We start from the raw sequence: 14217 nt of genomic DNA, 5'->3' as shown, positions 1-14217 counted from the left end.
TGTCTTCTGCTCCTCCTCCTATGATCCCGTTTTGTCCTTAGTTACAGTTACGGGGAAAGCCCAGAATCCCAGGAAAAAAATGGGATTTTTGCACACACCGTGTGGTCTCCTTCAGTGTAGTTCCTCTGCTTGAGCAGAAACCCATGAAAGAAGCCACCTCTGGCCAGGCACGGAGGCTCATGCCTGTAATCCCAGCACTTTGGGAAGCCGAGGTGGGTGGATCACTTGAGGTCAGTAGTTTGAGACCAGCCTGGCCAACATGGTGAAACCCTGCTCCCACTAAAACTAAAAAAATTTGCCAGGCATGGTGACGCACACCTGTAATCCTAGCTATTTGGGAGGTTGTGGCACAAGAATTGCTGGAACCCAGAAGGCGGAGGTTGCTGTGAGCCCAGGTTGCACCACTGCATTCCAGCCTGGGTGACACAGTGAGATCCTGTCTCAAAAAAAATAAATGAAAAGCCACCTCTGGACCACTGGAGAAGTCAGATAAGGAAAAGGGAGAGTCATTTTCTTAATGTTATATGGGAGCACATTTCTGCTAGGAAGACCCCTGAAAACATCTAATAACTCCCCTGTGTGGAACTTGGCTTTCAGGGGTGTTTTGTTTTGTTTCGTTTTGTTTTTTGAGATGGAGTCTCACTCTGTCACCAGGCTGGAGTGCAGTGGCGCTATCTCGGCTCACTGCAACCTCCATCTCCAGGGTTCAAGCGATTCTCCTGCCTCAGCCTCCTGAGTAGCTGGGACTACAGGCGCGCACCACCACGCCCAACTAATTTTTGTGTTTTTAGTAGAGACGGGGTTTCACCATGTTGGCCAGGATGGTGTCAATCTCTTGACCTCATGATCTGCCCTCCTCCGTCTTCCAAAGTGCTGGGATTACAAGCTTAAACCACTGTGCCCGGCCAGCTTTCAGGTTTTGAAGTACCATGGGAAATTTTCAGAGTAAGCCAGAAGTCCAGAGCTCTGCTCCATCGCGGTAGAATCTTAAGGATAAAGCCACCTGGAAGGATGAGGTGTATAAGGGGGAAACAGTATCATGAACAAGTGACATTGGGGAATTGGGCAAAGACTCTCAGGATGTCTTCTCACCACCCTAGATTGGTTCTTATCCACACCGTTTTGGTCTTTGTGTTGAGTTCTATGAGAACATCCAATGAAATGATCCTTAAATTCAATGCATGTTAAATAGGCAAGGTCAGAAATAATAATGCAGCTCTTTCCATCAGATTTTGTAAGCATGTGCAATGCCTGGGGCGCTTGATTCTTTAATCATTTTTCCTCCCACTGGCCACATTTCACCTCCTCCTGTTTTTGATATCTTCACTGGGAGATAGATAGTCAAGGTCAGGCTTTTCACCCGAAAAGTCACCACAGTTAAAGGTGCCAATTCTCACTTAACCCGAGAACTATGGTGAGAGAGAAGTTGAATCAATCAGGTTAGATATTTGATGGTTCATTTTTGGTAGCTTTCCTGTGGATATCAGTTACGTTACAGTTAATGTTCACCAATGATACGCTCCTGGGACCACATACTGGGCTGTGTAAAATAGAATAAAAGACCTTCCTTCGTGTTACCCGCCTCCGCGCAGGTATAGACATTTTCGTTTAGCAGATGAATCAAATAGCAAACTAAAAGCTATGTTCACACTTAAAAGTGTTATTTTCTAATGGTTGGTTTTGAGTTGCGCATCAGATAAGCCTCTCAGCAGATGTTAAATATTAGCCCGCAGTCGACCATTGGCTGTAACATAAGGTGTAAATGTTTGACAGAAAAGCACACATACAACTGCACACTAACAAGTGCACCCCAAGGCATTCAGGTGGGAATGGAAACGCACAGAGTGAGAGTAGAAACCATCTATTGTGGAAATCCTGGACAGTGTTTCTGTGAAGCCATTTGTACACTGTTAAATGATTTACATTCTGATGGGACCTGCTAATCCCAGAACTGCAATTCCAAACATTCTTCCGCATCCCAGCATCGACAGCCTCTATCAATTCCAACCGCCGTAAAGCTCTTTCAGCTGGTTAAACGTAAGGAATTATTGTCCCCATTTCTTCCGTAGGCTCTCATGAGTTCTTTTAACCCGTACTTCTAAGGTGGTTCCAGGGCAAATATTAGTATCCAACCTTGAAATTCCCAGGCCCAAAGGAGCCTGAAAGATATCTCTCCTTCAGAAGATCCAGGTGTGCTTGAATGCATTGTTTTAAATTGCAGGAGACAATTCTGGACCTCTCAAAAAATAATTACAAAATCCATGAATCGGCCGGGCATGGTGGCTCATGCCTGTAATTCCAGTACTTTGGGAGGCCGAGGTGGGTGGATCACCTGAGGTCAGAAGTTCGAGACCAGCCTGGCCAAGATGGTGAAATGCCATCTCTACTAAAAATGCAAAAAAAATTAGCCAGGCATGGTGGTGGACGCCTGTAATCTCAGCTAATTGGGAGGCTGAGGCAGGAGAATTGCTGGAACCCAGGAGACAGAAGTTGCAGTGAGCCGAGATCGCACCATTGCACTCCAGCCTGGACGACAACAGTGAGACTCCGTCTCAAAAAAAAAACAAAAACAAACAACAACAACAAAAAACAATCCTTGAATCAGAGTCTGGCTTGTAATGCAAGTGAATAGAAACTCTTGCTAAGCAAACTTGGATTATAGATATTGTTCTTAGAATACATTGGCTGAAACTGAGTCTCTATTGATTTGGGTGGAAATGTAAGTCCTAAGGGAGGTCACACACTGGACAAGTAGTAGGGGGTCTGTTCCCGGCCCCTTAAGTGCCATTAAGGCCCTGTGGTTTTGCAAAGTCCCTTAATGTTTTTGGGTTCCATTCTCAGTAAAAGCACAGGGTCAGGCTGGCTGGTCTCTAAATCTCTTTCACCTCTAGCTCTCTGTCATCCAGTCAGCCACTATGGGATCTCGTGATACTAGGGAAAGAAAAATAAAGATGGATATTTGTGCTTAAGCTTGACACTAGACATAGGATATCAATTAAATTGTGTATTATTCTGGCATGCTGGTGAACTCCAGGCTTCTCTTTGTCTTTAACATGTGAGCTATGTATAATGAGAGAGTGTTGTGCACTTAGAAGACTTAGAAGTTTATTAAGAAGGTAGGTCATGTCCTCATGGTTAGTGAGTTTGTTGTTGTTGGGTTTTGTTTGTTTGTTTGTTTGTTTGTTTATTTGAGGCAGGGTCTCTCTGTCACCAGGCTGGAGTGTAGTGGCATGATTACAGCTCACTGTAGCCTCAACCTCCGCAGGCTCAGGGGACCCTCCCACCTCAGCCTCCCAAGTAGCTGGGACTACAGGTGTGCACCACCACTCCAGGCTAATTTTTGTATTTTTAATAGAGATGGGGTTTCGCCACGTTGACCAGGCTGGTCTTGAACTCCTGGGCTCAAGTGATCCATCCGCCTCTGCCTCCCAAAGTGTGTGAGCCATCATGCCCAGCTAGGTGTTTTTACCATACACACACACACACACACACACACACAGACACACACGGAAATCTTTGGATGTGATCGATATGTTTATTACCTTGGTTGTGGTAATGGTATCATGGGTGTATGCATCTGTCCAAACTCATCAAATTGTTTACATTAAACATATGCAGTTTTTGAGGTGTTTTAATTATACTTCAATAAAGCTGTTCTGGCTGGGTGTAGTGGCTCATGCCTGTAATCATCCCAACACTTTGGGAGGCCAAGGCAGGCAGGTCACTTGAGGCTAGGAGTTCCAGACCAGCCTGGCCAACCTGGTACCCCGTCTGTACTAAATACAAAAAAATTATCCAGTGTGGTGGTGCATGCCTGTAGTCCCAGCTACTCGGGAGGCTGAGGCAGGAAAATCACTTGTACCTGGGAGGAGGAGGTTGCAGTGAGCCAAGATCGCACCACTGCACTCCAGCTTGGGTGACAGAGCAAGACTCTGTCTCAGAGAAAGAAAAAAGCTGTTAAAAGATATGAACTATATACATTTTGAAATATGTATTTCAGAAATATAAATATAAAGAGAGAGAGAGAAAAGGAATTTTTTCAAAAACCAAGGAGAGGTTTAAGTGCTTTGAAGACCATGTCCCTAGATCACAATTAAGTATCTGGGGGAAGAACTAATAGGCAGAAACATTGTTAAACTCACACTGTGTAACAGCTGCTGACCAATAGAACTTTCTACAATGGTAGAAATGTTCTGTATCTGAGCTGACAATACGGTAGTCACTAGCGACACTGAACTATTGAGCACATGAAAGAAATGTGGCTAGTACAACCGAGGAACTATATTTTTACATTTTATTTAATTTTAAGGAGTCACAATCCCATCATAACATTCCTTTCAAAAAACAGCCTTTCAATAAAGCCTTTCTTTCAATAAAGTTCTGAAGTTTAGTTTTTAAAGAAAATGCATTTTGTTGTCAAGCATCCCTATTCCAGTGATTAATAACATTAACAAACAGTTTTGTAAAATGCTGGGGCCTAGTCTGCCTCTTAATTTCTCTAAAGATTTAAAGGTGAGGCCTTTGAGATAGTCGGGTAGGCCCAGGCCCCCTAGTCCATCCCAGCTAAGAGCAGTAAAAACGATGTTGGGAGTGTTTAGGACTGAGTAATTCAGGACGTGGTCTCAGAGACTCAAGATGTTCTATGAATATTGGGGATTCTGAGCAATTCCTCAGAAAAGAAGGCTTTTTTGTTTGTTTGTTTGTTTGTTTTGAGCCAGGGTCTCACCCCATTACCCAGGCTGGAGTGCAGTGGTACTATCACAGCTCACTACAACCTCAACCTCCCAGGCTAACCTCAACCTCTCACCTCAGCCTCCAAAACAGCTGAGTCTACAGAAGTGCACCACCCTGTCCAGCTAATTTTTTAATTTTCTGTAGAAGCAGCATCTCATTATGTTGCCCAGGCTGGTCTCAAACTCCAGGGCTCAAGTAATCCTCCCGAAGAAGAGCTGTCATTTAAAATAAAAGAAAAAAGTGCTGGTTAAATACCGAACTTGTCTTTGTTTGTTGCTTTTTCCTTTCAGGAGCTTATTGACGTTGACAGCGAAGTGGTGTTTGAATTAGCTTCCTATATTTTACAGGTAAGTTGTTTTTCTCCTCCTCTTTATTTCCCACGGCCATACACAGAAGAAAGGAAGTAAGACTTACCGGGCATAGCCAGTAGCTGTATCTACTCTCTATTTGTCGTCTTACCTTTTTTTAGCCACAAGCTGCATGGAGCTATTAGAGACACTGACGGAAACCATAGCAATAAACAGGGGCTTGTAGTATTTCAAAATGTTAAGACAGCAAATCCCTATAAAGCAAAGTTGTGTGTTTAACCTGAGCCTGGGAGAAACTGAGATCATTTACTGACCCCATTTTCTTTGGGTTTGGTACCTCCACCCTGGAGAAAGCCAAGTGAATAGCTAGAGTTAGTGGCCAAAAAATCATGTTCTGCCTCCTAGAAAGACAAGGTAAAGCCCTTTAGGTTATGCAAAAATAAAACATAAAAAAAGATGTTATAGAATATTAGCTTAATAGTGGCAAGATGAGTTAAAATGATATCATTTCTTTATTCCTTCAATAAGTATTTATTGAGCAGCTACTATGTTCAGGGCATTATACTGGATTCGCTAAAGTTTCTCTGGTCCCTACCTCCAGAGTCTTCAGTATAATTGGGAACTAGCATAAAATACAAACCAAAACAAAAAGTGACCCTAGAAATCGACAGTTCTATCCAGACACATGTTCATATTTAGAATCTTTAAACTAGAACGTGTCAGACCCAGGCTTAGAGGTGGAGATGTGCATTTTGTCATTATGAATCACTTTCTTTGTGTATAACTTTCTAGAGTTTAATTTCATATTTCATATTCAAATGGGAAAGGTATGCATTCAGTTTTAATTGTATTCCTACAGCAAATAGGATGATAGCTGCAGGAAGCTGAACTCATCTCATTCAGTAGAGAAACTCTCATGATTATAGAATGTACTTTAGAGTTTCTAACATTGGCTTAGTGTATTTCGCTGATGTTGAATTTTTTCTTCTACAGGAGGCAAAGGGAGATTTTTCTAGGTAAGTTTACAATTTTGTTGTTGTTGTCGTTTAAAATGTAAGCCCTTGCTTCTCTATTAAAAGAAACTAATCAGGATGTCCTTTTTAGGTGGACAATTTATTCATGTTATATGTTAATGATGAGATCTAACTCTCAACTTGTCCACTGAAACAGATAGATCAGGTGGAGAAAATGTAGTAATAGCAAGGGAGATATTCTACACTACAAGCAAAGCCCAGAGATTACTGGAAAGCTGACATTAGGGCCCAGCGTCACACATGCCCATTGTCCTGAGGTTGGACAGGCTGCTCAAATGTCTCGTAGAGGCTGGAATCACCACTGTGGTGTAAATATGGTTGCAGATAACCTGTCAGTCCTGACAAGTATGTGGACATCTTTTTTCTCTCAATGTAGTCCCTGCCCCTCAAGGGACAAAATACTTTCTTACAGGGAAATTTCATTCGTGAAAATGTTACAACATAAAAATACCCCACCTCTGCTTTCCTTCTGTCTTAGGATATTGTGTTGGAGAAAACATAAACAGACAACTACTGGGAATCTGTGAATGTTGTTAATAACCCTGTAAAACTGCAAACTTGTCATTTATTTCATTCATCACCGTGTGTTGATCAGTATGGCTGAAACTGCCCTGAAATCGCCCTGAAATCTCTTGTGATCATCACCAGACCCTGCACAGAGCAGAGGGTGTAGCCAACCACTAGCGGGACCATCTGCTCAAAGATAGACATTATTCCTGGGATTCTGTTTGATCAAGCTCCTCTGAAAAAAAAAAAAAAGCCAGGGTAGCCCATTCTGGAGAATCAAGGTTTAGAGGCAAAAAGAGTGAACCGCATGAACAGGAAAGGAAAGCATCAAGGCGTAAGGTTCTGGCCCATTAACAGGAAATTAGCAAATTGGTATTAAAAAGAAACACAGATCGTACCTCTGCTCCATCTAAGAACCTGTCTGTTTCCCCATGCTTTGAGGGATTTCATCTGTAAATGCAGCAAAAACTACTTCTGTTGGTGGCCACCTGTAGTTGGCTGTCTTTGTCGCTGGTTTTTCAGGTCTCAACTGCTTTCTCCTTGCTCTCCGTGTACATTTCTCATGCTTGCTTTTTTACTATTATTATTTTTTAATTTTTTTCAGAGACAAGGTCTCCTTCTGTTACCCAGGCTGGAGTGCAGTGGTGCAGTCATGTCTCACTGTAACCTCCAACTCCTGGGCTCAAGTGATCCTCCTGCCTCAGCCTCCGAAGTTGCTGGGACTACAGGCATGAGTCACTGCACCTGCACCGGGCTAATTATTTTATTTTATTTTTTTGTAGAGATGAGCTCTCACTATGTTGACTGTTCTCAGTCAGACATCTCAGCAAAACCAAAAAATTATTTTACAGTCTAAAACAAGGATCGGCAAGCTTTTTTTGTTGAGGGCCAGATTGTCAGTATCTCGAGTTTTGCATGCAGTACGATCTCTGTTGCAACTACACAACTCTTCCTAAGTGCAAAAGCAGCCCCATGGGATAAGTAAATGGATGAGCCTGATTGTGTTCCAATAAAACTTTATTTATGGATACAGAAATATGAATTTCATATAAATGTTCATGTATCACAAAATATTCTTCTTCTTTTGGTTTCTTTTTCCAATCAGTTAAAAGTGTAAAAGCCATCCTTAGTTCATGGGTAATACATAAACAAGCAGAGGACTGGATTTGTCCAGGGGGTTGTAGTTGCTGACTCTGATCTCAAATGCCATCTCTTCAGCTCTGTTTGAATATTTGCATAAAGAGACCTCCAGGCCCCTTTTATTTAAGTTTTCCAAGTTTTTGGTATAAAGCAGTGGTAGTCAAATTTTTAAATAGATAATGACTGTAACTAGCTTTGGCTGGAGACCTTGAACTTTGTAGGTGGCCAGTAACCATTTACCGAATTTGCTAAACATAATGTTTTCATGTTACAGAAACTAAATTTTGTTACAATTTTTATTTGTCACTTTTTTATGACATTAATTTGGCCTTGGAATTTGGGGTTTTGATAAGTGCCAGTCCATATCCACTTACAAAGATTTCTGAAGTCCCATGAAAAAATGATTTAAAAACCACAAATCCAATGGATTCCAGTGTCTAGTCTACTTACTCACATTTTTCCCTCCACATTTCTTTCGCCAGCTCTGAACTCTGCTGTAAATATTATTTATTTTGAGAGTACCCTGACAGGATGGAATGTGAACTGGGAATAGCATGATCTGGCCCCACGGATCATGGGAATGTGTGGCCACATGGATTGCCAGGGAGAAGGAAGTGCAGGCTTGGCCTCCACAGTAATTCATGGCCCCCTAATGAGCTTTTGGAATGCCAGCTTGTTGGCTGAATTCAAAGAAACAAAGGATCCGGGTTGTGCTCCATTTATCAAAGTGCTACTGCTACCTAGCAGTTTGTTTGTAAGCGCAGCTGTCTGGGAAGAGAAATCACTGTCAGGAGAGGGGAGAGGTCAGACACCTTATCCAAAAGGTCAGTTTATCTCACAGCCTAAAACCTACACCATGGACGGTGGGGGTGATTTGTTACATGGGAGTCTCTGATAAACACCCTTTTTCTGTAGCAGGCCCATGCTAGTAAAGCCATCTTCAGAGGTCCAGAGAAACTAGTACACTTGAGTGGCCTAAAATTGTGGAGTAAGAGAAGTAATTCCAAATTCCTTCCCATCTGCTTCTGGGAAGATACCCAACACGTGGAAATTGACCACATTCGGTTCAGTGGCTAAACATTAGGTATTTTAGATGTCCCATTCTCATAAATTATGTAATTTATATAAATAAATTTATTTATGATTTATTATAGAAAGTTGTTTTTGCTATTGATGCAGGATTTTTTGCTCCTTAGTTCAACTAAAATCCAGCTTCTTGTCTCACGACCAGGAAAAATTAGGCACATGGACACACTGAAGGGAGAGGAGAGTGGATTATTAAGCGAAAAGAAGGCTCTCAGCAAAAAAAGAGAGGGTCCTGCCAACAGGCTCCCACCTCACAGATTGAATATCAGTCTCCTCCCCTGCATAAGGCATGAATTCTTGGTGGCTCCACCCCCTTCTCCTAGTGCACATGTGGGCCCCAGTCCCTTGCAGGCACGCCCGGGCAAGACCCTGTGCAGGTTTCCTTATCTGCATCTGCATGCCTCCTGCATCTATCACTATTATTAAATGCATGACTATATAACCTCAGTTTTATTTAAAGGAATGGCTTTGACTTCCATACTGTAGATATGTTTTCCTGAACCACATTAATAAAATACCAGCTTAGAACACGCAGAACCCTAGAAAAGGCTTTTCTAGATATAACACAGGGTCTAGGGCTGAACTCTAAGATCTTCTAAAATCCAGAGGATCCAATAACCTTTTAAATGAATGGCCACACACAAAAGATAAAGTAACTCTTTCATAGCCTGAAAGGTCCTGAATCTAAAACTTCCCAAAGGGCTATTTTCTTCAGGATACTGTTATCCTAGATATTTACATTTCAGAGACTATATCCAAATTACATTTATGTGGAATGAGTATTAATTCATAAATTATGGGAGCAGTTTCCTTGAGGTACAAGAGAAAAGGGGATTGCTTTTACAAAAGAGAAGTCAAGGGCTGGGTGCGGTGGCTCATGCCTGTAATCCCAGCACTTTTGGAGGCCAAGGCAGGTGAATCACCTAAGGTCGGGAGTTCAAGACCAGCCTCGCCAACATGGTGAAACCCTGTCTCTACTAAAAATACAAAAATTAGCCAGGTGTGGTGGTGTGCGCCTGTAATCCCAGATACTCGGGAGGCTGAGGCAGGAGAATTGCTTGAACCTGGTAGGTGGAGGTTGCAGTGAGCTGAGATCGTGCCATTACACTCCAGCCTGGGTGACAAGAGCAAAACTCCCTCTCAAATAAAAAAAAAGACGAAGTCAAAAGTGCTGATACACCTTAATGGAAAGAGAACTATATAAAGACAACTGTGAACCGTAGCTACTCTTTCTCATGAAACTCACTTGCTCTTCTGTTTCTTCTTTTGGGCTCTCTGTTTTGCTCAGCAGATGCCTGAAGGCTTATTCTTACATAACTCTCTTTTCTTTCCCACTAACAAAATAGCTCACTTCCTTGTCTTATTGGACTTTACACTGAAATGTCAGGTTTAGCGTGCTGAGAGAAAATGACTGTAATCTAGATAGATGATTAGTATCGCCTGCCATAGAAGAGATACAGACCACACATGTTCATATTCTACCAAATGGTGGACAAATTTGTACGATACTTCTAAAGGTTTAGGAAATAGTCTTATCTAAAAATAACATTTTTTCACTTTTATTGTTTTCCTTAGCACAGCATGTAGTAATCTCATTTCATTTCCTGATGTATATACATGTAAAACAAAAAACCTCATGTCTGTCGACAATCAGGAAGTCAGTAGAGTTGGCATTTCTGTTTAAAAACAATTCAGTAGCCTCCAAGCTGTTAACAAAGGCAGCTGTGGGCCAAATATTTGGAAGACAAGAACCGATGCAGTTTAAAAACAAAAAATTGTCTTTCGATAATCGCTGTTGACCATTGGCCAACTAACTAACAGACATTATCTATGATTCTTACATACTTTATTCATCGTAAACACTGCAGGGTTTTGAGAATGGAGCACTGATGTTTTCTGTTTCAAAGCTTTTTTAAAAACTCTTGGGTTATGATAGAAAAACTAATATTCTCTTCCTTAAAAAGTTCAGTGCAGAGAATACCTCATTTAATCGACTCATAGGACATCCAATTTTCTAGTTATATTCTAATTTAATTTAACAGAAGTCTCATTGCAACACTGTACTAAGGGAGATATCACATACAAAAACTTGATTTTTTGGTTTTTGTCTATAAGGGACCTTAACTGAAAACCTTATCAGCCAATCTCCTTACCCTGATTTTGAGAATCACTTCACCTCTGCCAGCCCTTGTGATCTTTCTAAAAATGTGCCGCAAATTTTCTTAAAATAATAACTTTAAGCAAAGCATGGTGGCTCACGTCTTTAATCCCAGCACTTTGGGAGGCCGAGGCGGATGGATTGCTTGAGGCCAGGAGTTCGAGACCAGCCAGGGCAACGTGACAAAACCCCGTCTCCACTAAAAATACAAAAACAATTAGTCAGGCATGGTGGCGTGTGCCTGTAGTCCCAGCTACTTGGGAGGCTGAGGTGGGAGGATTGCTTGATCCCAGGAGGCAGAGGCTGCTGCTGCAGTGAGCCGAGACTGCACCACTGCACTCCAGCCTGAGTAATAGAGCGAGACCCTGTCTCAAAAAATAAAATAAAAAATAACGTTTAGCATTTTGCAATATTGAAGTACTTTTAAAATGCTTTGCGCTAAACAATGCAAATCACAAATGCCAAAATCACACTACCTTTGAAATAAAGAATCGTCCATACATTAACAGAGACAAGTAAAAAACATCTGTTCTATAGAATTTTTTGTTAACAAGATTTATTGAAACCAGATCAGTAAAGCTGTGTTACTCTGGACCCTCTTCTGGGACCTGGAAATATTTTTGTTTCCGAGGACTGGATATACTGATGCTAATCACTAAAACAGGATTCTCCCAGCATGAGATTTATTAAGACCAGAAAGCAAACAGCACCTGGAAAAGACAGATAGTAAGGAAATTCTGTGTAAAGATTCTTGGGCCACGTTTTGCCTACCTGGCTCTGTTCAGCAGAACCCATCACATGCTTAAGAGGAGATGGAAGGGACCCTGTGTCTACAGGCTCACCATTCCAAATAAACATAGCCACCAAAGGAAAAGAACTCAGGTTTTGATTGAATACTTGGGGGCCAGTTTACATGACATCTGTACAAGATGAAATGCCAGTCCAAGTGAGAGAATATCAGCTTATCAGAGCTTAGTGAGTGTCGGCTAAGAAATCTTAGTGTATACCTGCGGTGTCAGTCTGCAAGTTACTAATTCTGTTTCTTTAAAACAAAAAATGAAAAACAGCTTGCTTTTAGAAATAGAACAATGCATCACCCAATCAATGGAAACAAATAGTAGCAGTCCCTCATTAACAAGGAAAATTGATTTTCACCTCCATTTTAGAAGAGGAGTTGGAGTATTTGTGCTGAAAAATTCCCATTAACTTCCACAAACCACATGTTATTAGGTGCCCAGGAGAGCGGTTAGAGGCAAAAATGTAAAGACCTTTTAGTATTTTATCTTCTATAAACCATGGGATGGTGTGCTCACTAGTGTGGAAAGAAATTTTTATGACCCAAAAAGAGTGCCTTCTTGGTTTTTTCTTTCTTTCTTTGAAATCTGTTCTGCCTTTATAAAGAGCCATGTGTGAATTAATATAAACTGAACTCGACTTACTGGTATCAGAAAATTCCAGGTTTGTAAGTCTTTTTTGCCAGGCCAGAGGGTGCCTTTTGGGAAGTCATAGGTTAAAGGAAGAGCTTCAGATGATCAACAGGAAAAGAACACGAAGAACTAATTTTCTTCTAAAAGACTTTTTTTTAGTAATATAAACATTTATATCGATTGCGATCTTTAAAAAGACGACAAAGTCATTTTCTTGCCAGCTACAACATGGAGACTTGATTAACCTAAAGCAGCAGTCTGTAAATCACAATTCCTAGTATACCAATATCATTTCCTTGCACTTACATAAGTGGTTTTACTACCACAGCTCTAGCTCTAGCTCTAGCAAACTCGGTTTCAAATCGTTATTGGATCATTTGGGGCATATTTCCCTACAATTTTTAAATTGGCCACTTGAAAATAAACAGCTGGCATGATCATATGGTACGAGAAATAGACTTGCTGAGACTTTTAGATAATTACTGAAAAAATACTCAGTTATGTCTGAAATAGTTAACATTTGGAATATAACTTATGTAACTTAACAGTAACTTTAATATCTACCTAAACTTGCAAATTTCCCTGTTGGAAACACCCTAGAAAAAAAAAAGTTAATCTGTTAAACTTGAAACACACCTAACAGCCCAAAGAAGAGTTTTTGTGGGAAGAATTGAAATTAATATAATTCTCATATACTATTTATATACTGTTTTACACACACACATACACACACACACACATGCACACGCACACGCACACGCACACACGAAAGAATTGTGTGTGGCGTTTTCCCATGATTTAAAAATGACTTTAAGGGCCATGAGTAATTGAAGAGCAGATGGAATCTTTCACACCAGCAAGAGCTTTTGAAAGGAACAGAATCTGTGAAAATTTGAAGCAAAATGTTCAAGTGGAAAAGTTATAAATTGTTACAGAAAGCTTTGTTTTGTGCACAAAAGTCTATTTGAGCTTTCAAGTGTGTAATTCACATTTTCAAAGCATAAAAAAGTATTTGGATAGGGATAGGGTAGTTTTTTTTGTTTTTTTTGTTTTTGCAGGATGATATTCTTCAAAATCTATGCGAATTGCTTAGAAGCCAAGTAAGGAGGAAATTTGGTATTATGACAGCTTACTTCTTTTGTTAAGCATTCATTTAACATATTAAAATATCCTATTTTCAGTTATACCTGTGAACAGCAAAACGTTTCATGGCTATGGTACCGTGTCAGTTTTTCAGAGTGGAAATTCTGAAACTAAAGGGTGATGCTGAGAAATATAGAAAATTAATCGTTTCTTCTTGGGCTTTTTGAGAAAATTATTTGCCTGAAATTGTAGACTTATGAAACAATTTTTAAATTTGTTTTGAATTTTACATGTTTACACCTAACATAAATTAGAAATTCATAAAACTTCATTTCACCCCAGAAAACCAGACTCAGTAATCAAGGAAGAAATCCTTACTTATATAACTTAACAATTAGCAACAGAAATAAAGGCACTGCCAGGCACAGTGGCTCACGCCTATAATCCCAGCACTTTGGGAGGCCAAGGCAGGAGGATTGCTTGAGCCCAGGAGTTCAAGATGAGCCTAGGCAACATAGTGAGACCTCATCTCTACAAAATATTTAAAAAATTAACCAGGTGCAGTGATAAGCACCTGTAGTCCCAGCTGCTTGGAGGCTAAGGCAGGTGGTTCACTTGAGCCTGGGAGGTGGAGGCTGCAGTGAGCCATGATCTCAAAACTGCGCTCTAGCCTGGGCAACAAAGCAAGACCCTGTCTCAAAAAAAAAATAGAAAGGTACATATTTCATAAATGTGTTTGC

General features: G+C 40.7%; 1 protein-coding gene across 15 annotated transcripts in view; it reads left to right on the top strand.

Moving 5' to 3' along the window:
- FRMD4A (FERM domain containing 4A) overlaps positions 1-14217 on the top strand; it is a 685957-nt gene that overhangs the window by 561478 nt on the left and 110262 nt on the right. For all 15 annotated transcript variants that reach the window (XM_055352375.2, XM_063709890.1, XM_055352372.2 and 12 more), the window contains 2 exons: positions 5025-5081; positions 6036-6058. In XM_055352375.2, the coding sequence (XP_055208350.1) occupies positions 5025-5081; positions 6036-6058 (80 nt within the window). The remainder of the gene's footprint in view (positions 1-5024; positions 5082-6035; positions 6059-14217) is intronic.

The sequence above is a fragment of the Gorilla gorilla genome, chromosome 8 (genome assembly GCF_029281585.2).
Source record: "Gorilla gorilla gorilla isolate KB3781 chromosome 8, NHGRI_mGorGor1-v2.1_pri, whole genome shotgun sequence".
Lineage (NCBI taxonomy): Eukaryota > Metazoa > Chordata > Mammalia > Primates > Hominidae > Gorilla > Gorilla gorilla.
Note: the sequence above shows the minus strand (reverse complement) of the source record. Positions and strands in the feature narration are given on the sequence as shown.